Source organism: Phoxinus phoxinus (assembly GCF_949152265.1).
Source record: "Phoxinus phoxinus genome assembly, chromosome: 13".
NCBI lineage: Eukaryota > Metazoa > Chordata > Actinopteri > Cypriniformes > Leuciscidae > Phoxinus > Phoxinus phoxinus.
The window spans coordinates 16930208-16946450 of NC_136888.1; the positions used below are offsets into that span (position 1 = coordinate 16930208).

General features: G+C 36.5%; 2 protein-coding genes across 2 annotated transcripts in view; both read left to right on the top strand.

The window, feature by feature from the left end:
* kif11 (kinesin family member 11) overlaps nt 1-4385 on the top strand; it is a 6974-nt gene extending 2589 nt beyond the window's left edge. Inside the window, exons 8-15 of the mRNA XM_079632153.1 lie at nt 316-441; nt 532-690; nt 922-1061; nt 1134-1413; nt 1536-1758; nt 1880-2046; nt 2678-2788; nt 3098-4385. Of these exons, the coding sequence (XP_079488279.1) occupies nt 316-441; nt 532-690; nt 922-1061; nt 1134-1413; nt 1536-1758; nt 1880-2046; nt 2678-2788; nt 3098-3208 (1317 nt within the window). The 3' untranslated portion in view covers nt 3209-4385. The remainder of the gene's footprint in view (nt 1-315; nt 442-531; nt 691-921; nt 1062-1133; nt 1414-1535; nt 1759-1879; nt 2047-2677; nt 2789-3097) is intronic.
* A 67-nt stretch (nt 4386-4452) lies between these two features.
* slc22a15 (solute carrier family 22 member 15) lies at nt 4453-14515 on the top strand. Its single transcript, XM_079632232.1, has 12 exons — nt 4453-4686; nt 6326-6472; nt 6664-6796; nt 8702-8866; nt 8952-9081; nt 10086-10307; nt 10393-10533; nt 10618-10700; nt 11084-11192; nt 12934-13006; nt 13190-13348; nt 13657-14515. Exons 1-12 carry the CDS (start codon nt 4603-4605, stop codon nt 13711-13713), a joined length of 1503 nt encoding a protein of 500 aa, XP_079488358.1. The 5' UTR covers nt 4453-4602; the 3' UTR covers nt 13714-14515.
* Nucleotides 14516-16243: the final 1728 nt, after the last annotated feature.

A 16243-nucleotide genomic window follows, 5' to 3' on the forward strand; every position in this document is an offset into this window, starting at 1 on the left:
TTGACATAACTAATAAAACTCCATGGGCCATTTTATTAATTATATTATTACAATGACTTTTCCTGGCCTACGTAACTTAAAATTGTTGCCTCTATATCCAGGTTTTCCAAGACTGATTTTTGGGGTTATGATCAATATTAGACATTTTAATTGACCATTAATGGATATTTAATTGTGCATGCCCATTTACCTTTGCCATCATCTTTAAAAACACTGACAATTTTACTCTATTAAATGTATCTTATGAATGCACTTTTTTTCTTTCTAATTTTAGGCATTATATTTACCACCATTCATTGACCCTTTTTTTTTCAGGATGAACACAAGCAGCATCTAGAGGAGGTTCTGGTTGCCCAGGCGGTGCCAGGAATCAGGTCTGTCATGGCCACGAATGACAGTCTGAGGCAAACCCTTCACAGATACCACAGTCTGAATGAGCAGGTATGTGTGAGAAGAATGACTTAACCTGTTATGCCAGTTCACTGCTTATTTGAGATTTGTTATAAGTCATGGTAAAAATGTATCTTACAGATGAGGGGTCTGAAGGCAGAGATGATGTCATTTTTTGACACTTACACTGAATCGTTGGCCAGTATGCAAGAGTGCGCTGTGCAGGGCTTTAGCAGTCTGCGTGCTGAACACGACAAGCTCAAGCAACAGATTAGCCACGCTGGAAACAGCCATCAGGCGGTAGGTCTATAACCCCTGGACAGTTTCTTGAAGAGGAGGATTGTCTTTAATCCAAGCAATCACATTTCTGTTAAATTGATTGGCTCAGATGGTCACAAGCTTTAAGGGTATGAATGTAACCAATTAAAAACATTTCTCCTCATGAAGTTCTTCTGTAAAGTTCTGTGAACTTTTGTCTATATCTCTTTTGACCACTAGTTCTAAAACTGCTTAAATTGTTCTTTTGTACAGCGTATGGCCGACCTGGTTCAGTGTTTGCAGAACCAAATGAATCTCTTGGCGGTGGACACTCAGACTGACTTTGAGGGTCTTTCACAGGCAGCATCTGCCCAGATTGTTCCACTAGAAACTCTAGAGTGCTCCATACAGAGGTGAGAGGATCTTCACGACATGTAACTTCAAGTTTCCGGTAACAAAACCCTAATAAATCGTGTTTATTGTAGTAAATGTACTGCGACCGAGGAGCACACCGTGTCTGCCCGAGCTCGACTGGGTTCTTCTGTGGACGGAGTGATAACAGAGATGAATGGAGTGACGGAAGAGGGAGAGAGGGCGCTGGAGGAGTGTGCTGGATACTGCGGACTGCTACAGACATCGCTTGACTCGCTGGCTGAGTCAGGACTCGCGTGGTGTCACGAAGCCAGAAACTCAACCGAGAATAAAGCCCAGGAACAGCTTTCACTCATCAGGGAGACCGACACGGCTGTGCAAGACTTGCTAAAGGTTAGTTTGGTCCTGTCTCATTGCCCACGGTCTTTTGCTCTTGACCATTTTTTCTACTTGCATAACGCATTCCTGGTGTTAGAGACTTATCTTTATCCCTAATTGTGTGTGTGCGCATGCAGTCTGTAGAGGAAAAGGGGAAGAAAGCCATTCAGGACTGTGAAGCCCGTTTGACTCCCATGCAGCAGGAAGTGGAAGGAATTCTGGGTCGTGTGGAATTGCAGACCGGTAAAGATGATGCTTCCATGCAGGAGCACAAAGAGACCCTCTCATCCATCAGCACTCGGGCACTGGACACCGTACATAACTTCATCAGCTCAGAGCTACGGCAAGATTTACCAACAGGTATGAGAGAAGCTGTGAGGTGAAATATTCAAAATATAGCATTTTGGGTATAGTTACTGCTCAAGTGCAAGTAATCGGTCCATGTGTACAGGGCAGTAATCGGACATGTGTATCTTTGCAGGAACGACCCCTCAGCGTAGGGAATATGCGTACCCACGTGTGCTGAACAAGCCGAGGAGTCGAGAGGAGCTGGCAGAGGAGTTCAGAGCTCAGCAGGAAGAGCTTCAGTGTGCACTGACCCAGTGTGAAACTGTCATAGAGACAGAAGAGGAGAAACCTCTCGACCAGGTAGTCCATCCATATTCTTTATATTACAGGAGGAGTTTGAATCAGTGGAAAAGCTATCAGTGTTTGCTATTATACTTATATATATATATATATATATACTAGGGGTGTAACAATATATCGTGCCACAATATATCGCAATACAAAAATGCAACAATACGTATCGTGGATAGTGACAATATGTATCGTGGATAGTTCACCCAAAATAGAAATTACTGTATAAGAAAAAAAATCATGTTTTCAGAGTTTTAGTGTCAGTACTACATTAAACTACTATATAATGTTGATTATAATGTATAATAATGCAATGGTCAGCTTCAGAATCATGAATATTTTTATTCTGGTGTCACCATTGTCTTTGAATTACAAGCACCAAGTCCAAACCTGTTCATTTAAACCCACAATGTAATATCAAAATTAGCTTTTTAATCAACAGTACATTTTTTGTTAACCTTTTATCATATGTCTTGGGAGTATCGCAATAATATCGTATCGTGAGTTCAGTATCGTGATATATATCGAATCGTGAAATGAAGGTATCGTTACACCCCTAATATATATACATATTAAGATTTATTTGAAGGGGATGTAGATACTATTTTTTGGACTGGTGTAACCTCAATTCTGTTTTTAGGATTCTCTGGATGATGAAGTCAGTGTTTCTAGTGATGGAAACATCACTGAACAGTCGTGCTCTGATGAGAACCTGACGTGTTTTGAGAACGGAAGGGTTCCCTTCTTCAAGGTGAGACATTTTGCACCCATTTAATGTTATACACAAGCTGTAGTGATGTATGAAGTACTGCTCACGCAAGTTAATTTCAAACCAAGCAGCTTTCTGTTGATCAACGTAGCGAATTTGTGAAAAACTGTGTGGTGAAGTCTTTCGCCTTCATGCAATTGTGTGGATTTCTATTGAAATTACTGGATTTTGTGAACATTTTCTGAACAATGTTAAATGTGACCATCTTTACAGTGTTGGCATATAATTATCAAACTCGTTGGTTGTAGAAGCAGATTGACAATAATTTTTTTGTTCTTTTTGTCTAACTAGAAGAAAAGCAAGAAGGAAAACAGCAATAAATCCTTGAACCGTTCAAAGGTGGAGAATGAGAGTATGATTACGCCGCCACGTTCTAAACTACCACTCAGGTGTCAGAATTAAACTTAATTATGTTGCAGTTTTTACTGTCCTTGGGTGTCTTAAAGTGCATAATTTTAAGCTTCTGTGTACGTCTTTTTAAACATGTTTTGTCTATGTACTTGCTTTTTCATGTCTGTTTCCTCAGTCACAGTTTAATATTAAAAGTTATTACTTCTGGGTGATTTCTTACTGTTCATTTTCCTGTTAGTTTCACTAGTTTAGAGCTTGCTTTTTTGTGGTTTGTTTTTGTTGAACATTTGTATGTTTAATTAAAAGCTAAAATATAATGATCCACTCCATATTTGAACCAATAAAACCTATTTTTAAAATATGGTTCTATTTTGAAATGTTTGTATAAAGTTTATTCTTTCTATTAAATTGTTGAATGTAATATTGGTTGGCTTTCTTGATGTTTTTCCGCAATTTATGGGATTTTAAGGTTCTTATTACAAGAAAGAAAATGTTTGCTGAAGGAGGTTTGAATTAGCCTAGTATAATTAATAAAGAAATTAAAATGTAAGAATTGCTCTTACCTTTCCTTATTGAGTAAGATTTGTGCATGGTTAAAATATTTGAAAATAGTGTTTAGGAAAACCAAAAAAAATCTATACTATATTGGTTATTTTATTAACTGCACCAATGAGCGTTTCATGTTTGGTTAATTTCCTTACACCTGTTAAAATAGTCTACTTCAGCAGTAAAGACATTGATCATCTTTTATAAAGGAGTGCTGCAGCCGTTACGCCAAAACCCAGAAGTCTAAAATTCGCTAGTGTTTTCCACGAGATTGTTCTGTGGGTTTTTCAATTTATGAGTAAAATAAGGTGGGTGGGACGGTGGGACCGTGGGAAAGTTGACGATACTTCGTCGTTTTGTTCCACACGCCCATATCGAAAACGCGAATTAAAAAAGATATGTACTTGTTTAATAATGATAATAAAAACGTAACTAGCTGCTAGATAACTTGTTTACGGTGGAGAACAAAACGTCCGAGTATCGTCAACTTGCCATAGGCCAATTTTTGTATTATTTTTTTACTACTACTAAATTGAAAAATCCATATAACAATCTCGAACCACTGGCGAATCAGTCTTCCGGATTTTGACATCACGGCTACAATACTATTGATTAGAAAATAAAGTTTGCCTAATAAAATGAAAATTATAAACAACCTGGAAGGGACGTTTCAATTTCAGTTTCCACTAGTCCAATCAGAATCGCTGTCTAAAGCACGTGTTTTTATGCCAAAGTCTCGTGCAATCAGAATCACTCTATGTACCACGTGGTTTCATTCCACGTCTTCTTAGGGAAGCCAGATTACAGCGGAGTATCTGCAACCTCAGTTGCTATCAGATCCATTATTGAAAATGTAAAAATACATTCGATGGCATGCAGTCGGATGATTTGATCCTGGGATGGATTTAGAGGAGGCTTTCCAGGTGGTTGGAGAATTCGGTAGACACCAGAAGCGGATGATCACCATCCTGGTTTTCCTACAGGTAAGTTAACTAATGAAACATGCAAATCAGTAAACACTGGACTAACGTGTTTGTTTAGGTACATTTTATATTTCTGCTCACACTAGCCAGTAATTATGCAAAACTTATATTTGAGGGTTCAAAGCCTTGCCATATTTGCATTATCTTATCTTCATGCAGTAGGATGTATTTGCTTTAATTTGACCTAGTTTCAGTCAGGCATTAATATGCTTGCTTATATGTCATTAGTATTGGGTTTTCAATTTAAGGCCCTGGAGCCATTACTGGGCAACAAAACCGAAAATGTCAAGTAATAATTTGAATTAATATTCAGAGGTAACTTATATCTCCTGCTTCCAAATGTATGTTTCCCCTACCTATTGCTCAATATGAGTCAAACTCAAATAGGCGTTCACAAATTTAGCATTCATTATGAAGATGGGAGGATGTTTCTTAATGGAACGTACTTATTAATTTTAAGAAAAAAAAAAAAAACTCTGTCCTATAATATTTGAGTGATGAAGCTGTCATGTTTGTGACACTGACAGTACATATAAGCACAATTATTTAAAGATTATTAATTATATGAGCATAGAGTATGTGTTTGCAGAAATTTACAAAAGATGCCATGTTTTCAGACCTTGAATAATGTAAAGAAAACAAGCTTATATTCATTTTTTTTTTAAAAACCATGATACTAATGTTTAAACTTAGAAAGAGCTTAGAAATCAATATTTGGTGGATTAACCCTGATTTCCAAATACAGCTTTCATGCGTCTTGGCAATGGCATGCTCTCCACCACCAGTCTTTCACATTGCTGTTGGGTGACTTTATGCCACTCCAGGAAAAATTAAAGCAGCTCGGCTTTGTTTGATGGCTTTCCTGTAGCTCAGTGGTTAGAGCATTGTGTTAACAATGCAAGGTTGTGGGTTTGATCCCAGGGGATTGCACATACCTATGTATAAATGTATAGGATAATGCAATAAAAGTGTCTGCCAAATGCATAAATGTAAATGTACATTCCATCTTCCCCTCGATCACATTCCAGAGCTTTTCAGTGGAGTTCAGGTCTGGATATTGGGCTGGCCAGGACAGCCTTGATCTGGCGGTCATCCGTCCTCAACCTTGATTGGCCTGGCTGTGTGGCATGGGAGCATTTTCCTGTGGGAAAAGCCAATCCTTCGATTTGGAAGGAAGCATGTTTTCTTCCAGGATAACCTTGTACTTGGCTTGTGTCACGCATCCTTCACAAAGAAAGATCTGTCTGATCTTCTCTGATGAGTTCAGTTTTCAGCGTTGCCCAACACCTGGTCCTCTAATGTTTAGACCGAGACCTGGAGAGGCCTACTACCCAGTCTCTCAAATTACACCAATTGTGTAATTTGTTGGAGTATTAGTGATGATCTGGTGGTTCTTCAGTACGGCTAGGATTGGGGAAGATGCGTCTTTGCGAAGGATGCAGAACTCAAGCCACGTATAAGATTATCCTGAAAGAAAAATGGCTTCTTTCTGAACATTCTAGTGATTATCGCTAACATATCAAAGTTTATATTTGCACTGATCTGAGATCAGTGCAAATATTGTTAATTTACTGGAAGGGAACTGGGCCTAGATCAATGAAAGTTAAGTAACCTGGAATATTTGTCTTTTTTTAAACAGATTTATATGGCATTTCAGTCCATGCTCATAATTTTAGTGGGTGCTGTGCCAGAATATCATGTAGAACCTTTTACTGAAGGTGTGGATGGTGATGTAACTCAACACGGTGTGAAGTTCACTGAGGATATCAGCTCAATCGTGACTGAGGTAAGAGACTGCCATCAGTGTTGTGCATCAAACAAACTTGGCTTAAGCTCAGTCTTTCGAATACACATCTATACTTTATATCAAATCAGGAAGAACTGTGTTTATATTATAATCTTGGTGTCTGGACAGGACAACAGATGAATGAATGCATATTCAAACTATTTGATATTTCTTTTGATCTTCTCTTGCAGTGGTACCTAATTAAACATCAAGCCTACAAAGTGAACTTGGCTGGGTCCCTGTTCTTTGCTGGTGTGCTGATCGGAAATGTCCTGTTTGGACCACTCTCTGATAAGATCGGAAGGAAGCCGGTTTTTCTAACTGGTAGGATTTAGATGAACTGGTTTCTGTTCTTTACTAAACTATAATCTACATTTTCATATTATTACAGTGCTTTCAAGGCCTCGAACATTCCAGGTTACGGGTTTTCTAACCTTTAACCGCAAGTACTAAACATCTGCAGTCTGTTTAAACTTTTTCTTGTAGATAATGTCAGCCTTAAAGTGATAGTTCACCCAAAAATGAAAATTAGCCCATGATTTACTCACCCTCATCTTCCTAGGCGTATGACATTCTTCTTTCAGACGAATACAATCGAGTTATGTAAAAAAATGCCCTGGCTCTTCCAAGCTTTATAATGCTACATATGGTCCAAGCTACATAACTTCTTTGTAAAGCAGCTATAGATGGAAAAAGAAAGAGGGTAATAAAGGCCTTCTGAAGTGATGCGTTCGTGTAAGAAAAATATCCATATTTAAAACTTTATCGACTAAAATATCTAGCAGACGGCTTACGCAAGTCGACTTTACAAACATTTCCAAACTTGATGATGTATGACATAGGAATAGGATGTAGTAGTAGGTTCAAACAAACAGGGCTGGGCAACAAACTCAAGCTCCACCGACATTTCTCTTTAAAAATTTTCGGTTTAGACTTCTAATTCGTGTCTGGTGTTTTGTTTTGCTCTATCATCTGCGCTTCTGCGTTCGCCAATGCGTCAAGTTCAAGGGTTACTCTTTCGCTGTATATCGATCCGTACGGATAAAGTTTTAACCCTCTGGGGACGAATTGGGCGGTACCGCCCAAAATGGAACACTTTTACAAATGTGCAATTATCTTCAAAACTATTAATGATAGAGAGGTGCGGTCTTTTTTGCCGTCTTCCTCAGATTCCACTGAAAACAGTGATATCCCGTTTGTATTATATACACACTTCGCTGTTGCGCAATACCACTGCATAAAAAGGCCAATGAAATCGATGTTGTTAGGCAAATTCCATCAATGGAAAAATACATTTTTATTTTTTTACCCAATCAGAGGAAGGTTACCATGACGTATTCTAGCCAATCAGAGGACTCTGTAGCCTTCAACATGTACAAACAAACAGCGTCATGTGGACGGAGAATGAGACAGATCGCAAACGGAGCGGAGTATTACAGAGCGCACAGAGATCTATATAAGAGAGAGACAGAATAACTTAAATAGCATTATTATTGTTTTAGCACTTTTATGATGGCAAGCAGTAAAATATTTACGGCAGAACAAGCTCTGGAACAATTACTGCAAAGTAAATCTGCCAGGTTGTGAGTGTGTCTGTTCTTCAGAGCAAGCAGTTCTCATTTAGTTCGAAGCAGAACGCTTTTTCACGCCTGGGACTGTTTGTAAAAAAAGTTCCTTATTTCATTGTTCTTAACACATTTGAGTGAACAATTACAAATGGCTGTCAAGCAAAGGGTTTGACAAATATTTTTTTGGTTCAAAAACTGTTCACTATTGTTGTGTGAGGTGTGATTTTCAGTAATAAATGACAAAAATCTAATTTTCGTTTTTGAAATTCTCTCGCCTATTGTACATTTTTCACTCATACTTCCTTTATAAGCACATTGCATGCATGCTTATGTTAGCTTAGAATCTTCTGAATCCATAGATACCAAACACATGGTGTTCTATCTCCATTACATATGGTTTATAAGCCCAAATGTAAAAATAGAGAAAACGGACCAAAAAGGGCTTAGTCCCCAGAGGGTTAAATATGGATATTTTTCTTACACAAACGCATTGCTTCGCTTCAGAAGGCCTTTATTACCCCCTTTCTTTTTCCATCTATAGCTGCTTTACAAAGAAGTTATGCGTTGTTTCTGATACACAACCGACTGAAAGCCAAGAGCAAAGAAACAAACATAAAACCTAATCTTTCCTTAAACAACAGTTTAATGTGTTCTCTCTCAGGTCTGTTTTTTGAGGTCTTGTTTGGGTACGGCACAGCGTTAGCGCCCAGCTATGAGTTGTTTGCTGTGTCTCGACTGCTGGTGGGGTTGATGAATGGAGGAATGGCATTGGTCTGCTTTGTTCTCACTCAGGAATATGTGGGAAAGTCCTACTGGGCTATGACAGGTGCACATTAATTAATAATAAAATCACTTTTGTTGTTTACTTTCACAGTAGTCTTATAAAGCTAATTTGGTTGTTTTTGATCCAGGGACCTTGACTAATATGACCTTTGCAGTGGGCATCGCTCTGTTCGGCGCCTTGGGTTATTATGTTCGGCCGTGGCGGAACCTAGCAACTGTGGCCAACTGTCCTGGACTTTTGCTCTTCCTGCTCTGTGTGTAAGTAAGCGGTTTAGTTGGATCATTACTTCCTGTTAAACTACAGCACTGTGACTTCATTAGAAGTCACCAGGATGATATTGTCACAAGTGATTTGTTTACAGTGAAAGAGTGCTGTGTAAAGCTGCTTTTGGTGTCGAGAACAATAAGCCTTGATGAAGATGAACTCTAGACAAAAAAGAAAAGTTATTTGTGTTCTCTTTAAGTCCCCCTGTAGTCAATAATTTGATCCCTTAAAACTCATCTTTGATCACCAAAATGACATATTTAAAATAAAAAATTAAAGGGAAAAAACTTGCCTCATTTAGTATATGCGGTTCTATGAATATGCAAATTAGTCCCACCTCCACTCACTCGCACCAGCTCAGAGATTCACTTGTTGATGATTACTGGTTGACGTGATTGGTTACAAGGTAGTTTGTGATGTCAGAAGAAACACCAGAAATTTCAAACCGTGTTTTTGAGACTGTCTTTGGTTCACTGCAGTTTTAAAGAGAAAATACTTGAATTTGTACATGGTTTGTCTTAAAGCATATTAAAAACACCTCATTGACATATAAACAACATTTAAAAGCTTTAAACATTACAATTTTCACCAGGGGACTTTAAAAGGATATCTCAAGTGCACCTAAACAAATTTCTTTGTTAATTTTATGTTTGTTTATTTTTTTAACTTCTAAAATTAGCCTACCGTAAATTAACAACCAAAAAAAAAAAAAAAAATTAAATCGAATTTTTAAATGTCATATATGTAATTTCCTGTCCTTTCACTGATATTGCATGTCAATACATGTGGCAAAAGAGCAAAAAACTATCTCAACCACAAGGAAAAGTATTAATCCTGTATTATAATTAAAACACTTGAAAAATACACCCCTCAAAAAAGTTAATATCATATGGGAATCTAATCTAAAATGTCATTATATCTCATAAACATGTTTTCTTGAATGTAAAATGCGAATGTCTACCTAATTTCTGTGATTGTGTTTCCCTGACTATGCCAGGAATTTGCCAGAATCTCCACGCTGGCTTTATTCTCGGGGTCACACAAAGCAGGCCGAGGACATCCTGCAGTATTTTGCTGTGAGGAACGGGAAAGGCAGAATTCTAGTGAAGCTCCGCCGGACCGCCAACACCAGCTCTCCGGACTCATCCAGCCCTGGGGTTTTCCATCTGTTCACACATCCCATACTGCGCTGGAGGACTGTGGTGCTCATGTATGTGTGGTGAGTATTGGTATTATTGAACCATTTTAACGTTTGTGCATTTGGATGTACTCAATCTTTGTGTGTGTGTATGCGTATTTCGCAGGTATGCCTGTAGCCTTGTGTATTACGGGTTGACCCTCAATGCCAGTGAAGAGAAAGGTAATCGTTACCTTAATGTTGCCATGTATGGGCTGGTGGAACTCCCTGCTTACCCTCTCTGCATGTACTTCATTAACAAACAGTGGTAAATACACTCGCACAGTCACATCCACACACTCAGTATCAGACTCTCTCCGATTATTATCTGAGCGTATTTGTTTTCTTTCAGGGCAGGCAGGAGGAAGTCGATGGCCAATTTTCTTGCCTTTGCAGGTGTATCCTGTCTGCTCACAATGGTTGTACCTGTATCAGGTGATCATCTTTCCAAATACATTAGGTTTTTACTAGAATCAAATTTCCCATTTTGCTGCAGAGTATGTCATCATACAGTAGGATTTATTTTTTTACATGATTATAGATAAGAAGTTTTAGGTTTGCATTTGCACTTGGTTTACTTTTATCTATATAATTATTATATATACTCAAATATTTTTAAATTATGCTATAAAAGTATACTTTTTTTGTATGTAAAATATACTGTATGTATATATAGATTTATATATATATATGTATATATATATATATATATATTCAGCCTTTTTCCCGGAATTTTTTTTTTTGTATGAACATAAAAAGATTCAACAATATTCTCCCTAATTATACGTCATGTCAAGCCTGTTGTTTGCTTTTTTTAGGGTCCTTATTAAGTGCCACGTCATTAGCTCTAGTGGGAAAACTGCTGGTCAGTGCTGCATTTAATATTGCGTATGTGTATACGTCGGAGCTCTACCCAACTGTCATCAGGTACTTTACTTGCATGTTTTGACGTAATGTGTGTTTAGCTCTTATACAAGTAGAAATGTGTAATAAAATGTGTGTCCTTACAGAATAAGAATCTGTGCTTGAGCAAACTGCGCCCTCTAGTGTAGGTAATGTCAGTCATTTATGTCCACAGTAGACTTTCTCATTGTCCATCATTTTGACCAACAGGGTCATACAAACTCCGTTATAATCTAATATTACCTTTCAATTTAATTTTCAAATTTGAATAATAATAAGAGCTTTTGTTTTCATTCACATTTTTATTCTTATTCGTGAACTTACAGGATGAGCATATAGGCTAGATCAGGGGTCCGTGCCCCATAGCCAGGGGTCCGTGAAAGGGCCCTATGATTTCGGCAATGCACAAATCATATGTACACAGAAACTCAAGGTTTTTTCTTTTTCTTTTTTTTCTTTTTTTCTAGACGGGACAGTTCATATTAATGAACGTACAATCAAAATTGACGTAAATACGCCGGATTTAGCACAATGCTAATTTTCATCCGTAGTCCCAGACATACAAAACAAAAACAAACAAAAAACATACATAACAAAACATATAGAGCTAAAAAACATTAAAAGTACCTATACTATATAAAATACTTATAGAAATACTTATGTAGGGTGCGTAAATGCCTGCATAGACATCCCATGCTTGTTACTGTATAAAAATAGAAATAAATCTACCTTTTTACCCAATGTTCACACATTTTATTATTATTCAGCCATCTTTTTAGCTGTTTCTTAAATGATACAAAGGTAGGATTACCTCTAATTTCCGTGGGCATACTGTTCCAATTTGTGCAGCCTTTAATAGAGAGGACATTTTGTGCAAACGTAGACTTTTTAAAAAGTACTTCACAGTCCCCCCCCCCCCCCCCCCCCGAGTAATTGACCTCTTACTAGTTTTGCTATTTCTCTTTTTAATAAAATCTTCACAATAACCCATTCAGGTAAAGGTTTAACTTGAAGAAATATATCACTACAGTAGAATGAACTTCTCACAGCAATAAGTAATTATGAAAATAACCAAATTATTAACTTTTCTTTTTTAAGGAATTATGCATTTTTCTTCCATGTTTTAATTTTAGCAGTAAACCTGTTATGCAGCATTTTGTTTGCTAACAAAATAAAAGGAATTGTTACATTTCATTAAAAAAAACATAATAATTTGCTGTTATTGCAAACATTAAAAAAGAAAAAAAGAAAATTAATAATAAATATTAATTAAATTGATTAGACATGCTTCTTTATTATTAAAATTTAATTCGACTATTAAATTGTAAAAAATAAAATAAAACGGATTTCAGATGGCCCTAAACATTTTTTAATTTTGAATCTTTTAATAAATCTTTGAATTGTATACGTTGTATTATTTCATATTCAAGTTCATGTCAACTTTATTGTCAATCAAACCATGCAACAGTACATTACGCAGCAGACTGAAATTGCGTTTCTCCCATACTCCAATGTGCAATATTATCATATTTTTTATTACAAGAGCAAGCATATGCTAAGTATGATAGGGTCCTTAATGAAAAATGTCCCCCTGTGAGGGGTAGAATAAATGTATTTATTTATGAATTAACAGAGACTGTGTGCCACTTCATCTTCAGCACCACACTTATTAGCACACTAATGTTAATGTGACCTCTGGTCAGTACAAAACAAAAGTACCCAACTGCTGGATTAATTCTAATGTACGTGTGTTTGTGTGTGTTAGGAATGCCGGGTTGGGTGTGTGTTCCATGTCCGGTAGAGTTGGGGGAATTCTGGCACCGTTTGTGCCGAGTTTGGTAAGCAGCCAATTTGATAATTTTACAAAAATGTGATTTATTTTTTCCTCAAAGTTTTCTTTTGTAATTAATAATTCGTAATATATGAATATTATACGTATAACAAAATGTATATACAATACATTTTTATTATTATTACTATATGAATTGATTATGTACTTTTTTTTTCTTTCTTTTTTTCAGAAATCCTTGCACACCTCCATGCCTTTTATAGTGTTCTGTTTGAGTGGGATTTCTGCGGGCTTCCTAGGGCTTCTCCTCCCGGAGACACTCAATAAACCTTCTGCTGAAACTCTTGATGAACTGTCCAGCCCCACCTACCAGCGAATCTTAGAGCCGCAGGTAAACATGCGCAGAATTGTGATTTCATATAAGACTATTAAAATGTTTAATTCATTCATTTTCTGGAGAACTTCTTTCTGGTTGGTTGATCGCAGCATTTTAGTTTCATGTCTCCTTACGTTTACATCTACCTTTATGCATTTGGCAGATGCTTTTATCTTTAGTGACTTACTAAAATAAGTAACCTATAGTAGTATTAGTAGTATACTAGTAGTATAGTAGCCTATATTTATTATTACTGTATACGAATCCCAATTAGACCTTTTCTTTATAATGGATTGTTGTTTGTGTGTTTTTTTTTTTTACAGGTCCACCTTTTGGAAGACAAGCATTTAGTTGACCACAACGGAGCTGATAGTGACTGAGACAAAGACATTGGAAACATTTGATCAGTTCCTAAGCACAATTGACCAGTGTCGGAATCTTGTCCCATACAGAAAGACTAAAGGTGCCTTCTAGAAGAAATCTGCTGAAAGGATCAATTCTATCAGGACTGTTTTAAAATAAAAAGGACCAGATACTCAGTTGTAAACTAGTTTCTCATAATGTCTGACAGTTCTGCTAATTTCACGTGTTTACTGCCTTTTGTATAACCGATATCTTGAACTAAAATCTGTTTTTTATTTAATATTTTATGTGAGATGTGACAAAATTCACCAGCGGGGTTATGTTAGCATTCAATGAATCAATAATGGTTGCCAACACTTTAAAATAGTGATACTGAAGCTAAATGGCTACATTTTTAATTGTCATTTATATTATTTTAATTATTTACTACTGCCATTGTTTTTGTTCCAAACTTGTATGCTGGTCTTTTATCTGTGGAACATGCAATTTTAGGGATTTAATTTTTTGTCAGGTGAGGATATTTTTAAATCGGGACCACGAGATTTGACATTCCATGGGGATAATCAGTGAATAAATTGATTTATGGCGTTTGGATTTTCAACCATGCAAAAATAGCATGTTTGTTTGGATCAACATGAATAACTAGAATTTAAATTTTTGGGTGAACTATACTTCTAAGAGACCAGTTATTTTTCTCCCAAGGGAGAAGTGAAGTGTTACACATGTATATTTGTGTATATTTCTGTACATTGCTGAAAATGCGTTTGTTTTAATCTTCAGATTTAAGGGAAAAGCTTTTAATAAATGCCTGTAATATAATGAGCTTGAACGTACATGTCCGTCTGTCACCAGTAGATGGCACTGTGCTGAAGGCCACTTCCCCTGAACTGAGGTAACCTTTGACCTGTTCCAATGGTGATGATGTCAGCGTTGACGCAGGTGAACAGTGCTCAGGTGAACCACAAGATTCAGGAGCTGGGAGTATTAAAGAAGCCGGCGCACAACTTTCAACCGCAAACCTGTTTTTTTGTTTCCGTCTGTCTTTCTTTGCTGTAATCGCAGCCTGTGGCGCTGCATGTAGCTGACGGAACAGGTTGAGAGAGAGCAGGCATTAACTATAATAACTGTTTTCATTTTTTAATTCTTCCTCCAAGGCCTGACGGGCATCGTATCACCCTGCACAGGGAGATAAACAGCAGGTACAAAGGTGTGGCTTCGTGAGTGCATTATATATATATCTTGTGTTCAACTTATAATAAAAACAAACAACATTTGTTATTATGTCTCTTTTAGACACAAACCTAATTATATTTTGTTGATTTAATTGTAATATTGTGTATGTTTTTATATATATATCGAAATCTTTTCTAACAATGTAAATCTTTACTATCACTTTCTATCAATTTTAACACATAGCCTACTTGCTGGATAAAATAATTTCTTTAAAAAAATAAAATGACTGACCCCAAAATTTTTAATGGTAGTGTGTATATATTGTTAGAAAATATTTATATTTTAAATACTTGCTTTTCTTTTTAAACTTTTTATTTATCAAAGACTCCTGAAAAAGTATTAGCTTATAGCACAACCGTTTCCAACATTGATAATAAATCAGCATGATTTCTCAAGGAAGATGTTTCCAAACTTGATGCAGCATGATTAATCAGTAATAATTAAACCAATTTTTTTAATAAACCAAATTTTAAAATAAAAAAGCAAACAACAGGAAATGAAACAAAAAAAATTAAAAACCCTCTTTATTTTAATCACCCCCCAAAGTCACTTCCCTTTGAATATTCTATTTTACTCAAACACATCTATGAGCAACCCAAATGCTGTTTCCAGAAAGACTGATTTCCCACAAATCATAATGGACAGTATAAACGTATGGTACTTTTTTATTTATGTAATGGAAGCAATTAAGCCTGGAGTGATGTCACTTTCAGCACATCACATTCAGAAAGCACAACAACTGTCACACACCTGGTACAGGAAAAAGTAGCCTACCTCAGGTTCAATATCAGGTCAGTATCATTGACTGTGTTCATATGTGGGTGTGGGAAGAAAGTGTTCGAAAGGTGATTCATCAACACAGGTATGAAGCCTTAGGAGGAAGCCCGATTTCTGGAAAATCATAGAACAATATGACCTGAGACTGAACTCACAGGATTGTTGCTTCAGGCCGTGCTGTACTGGTTCTGTCTATAAAGTAGCAAAGGAACCTGTGAAAATAATGCCTTCTGAATAAAGAATACAAATAACAAACTCTTTGAAATGCTGTTTTTATTTTTAATGGAAGCAATCAAAAATGGCCTTTTACTATGTTATTTTACATTTAGCATACTAATAAAAGTCATTTTTTTATTGTAGGCTATATGAATTTCATGTTCATGACAAAACAGTTTATAAAGTGAAGTAATTATAAATTAAGTTACAACAATATCATAAATCTCAGGATGTACTTTAAGTAAATAATGTAAATAATTTAGACTGCTGTGGCAAGCAAGGCGAGGCAGAGAGCCGTGGGAAGCTCCGGAAGGATAAAAG

Excerpts from the sequence above, each read along its gene's own strand:
- slc22a15 (XM_079632232.1), top strand. The coding sequence starts at position 4,603 with ATGGATTTAGAGGAGGCTTTCCAGGTGGTTGGAGAATTCGGTAGACAC. Across the intron at positions 10,534-10,617 it reads TACTTCATTAACAAACAGTG|GGCAGGCAGGAGGAAGTCGA; the intron begins GTAAATACACTC and ends GTTTTCTTTCAG. Across the intron at positions 13,007-13,189 it reads CACCGTTTGTGCCGAGTTTG|AAATCCTTGCACACCTCCAT; the intron begins GTAAGCAGCCAA and ends TCTTTTTTTCAG.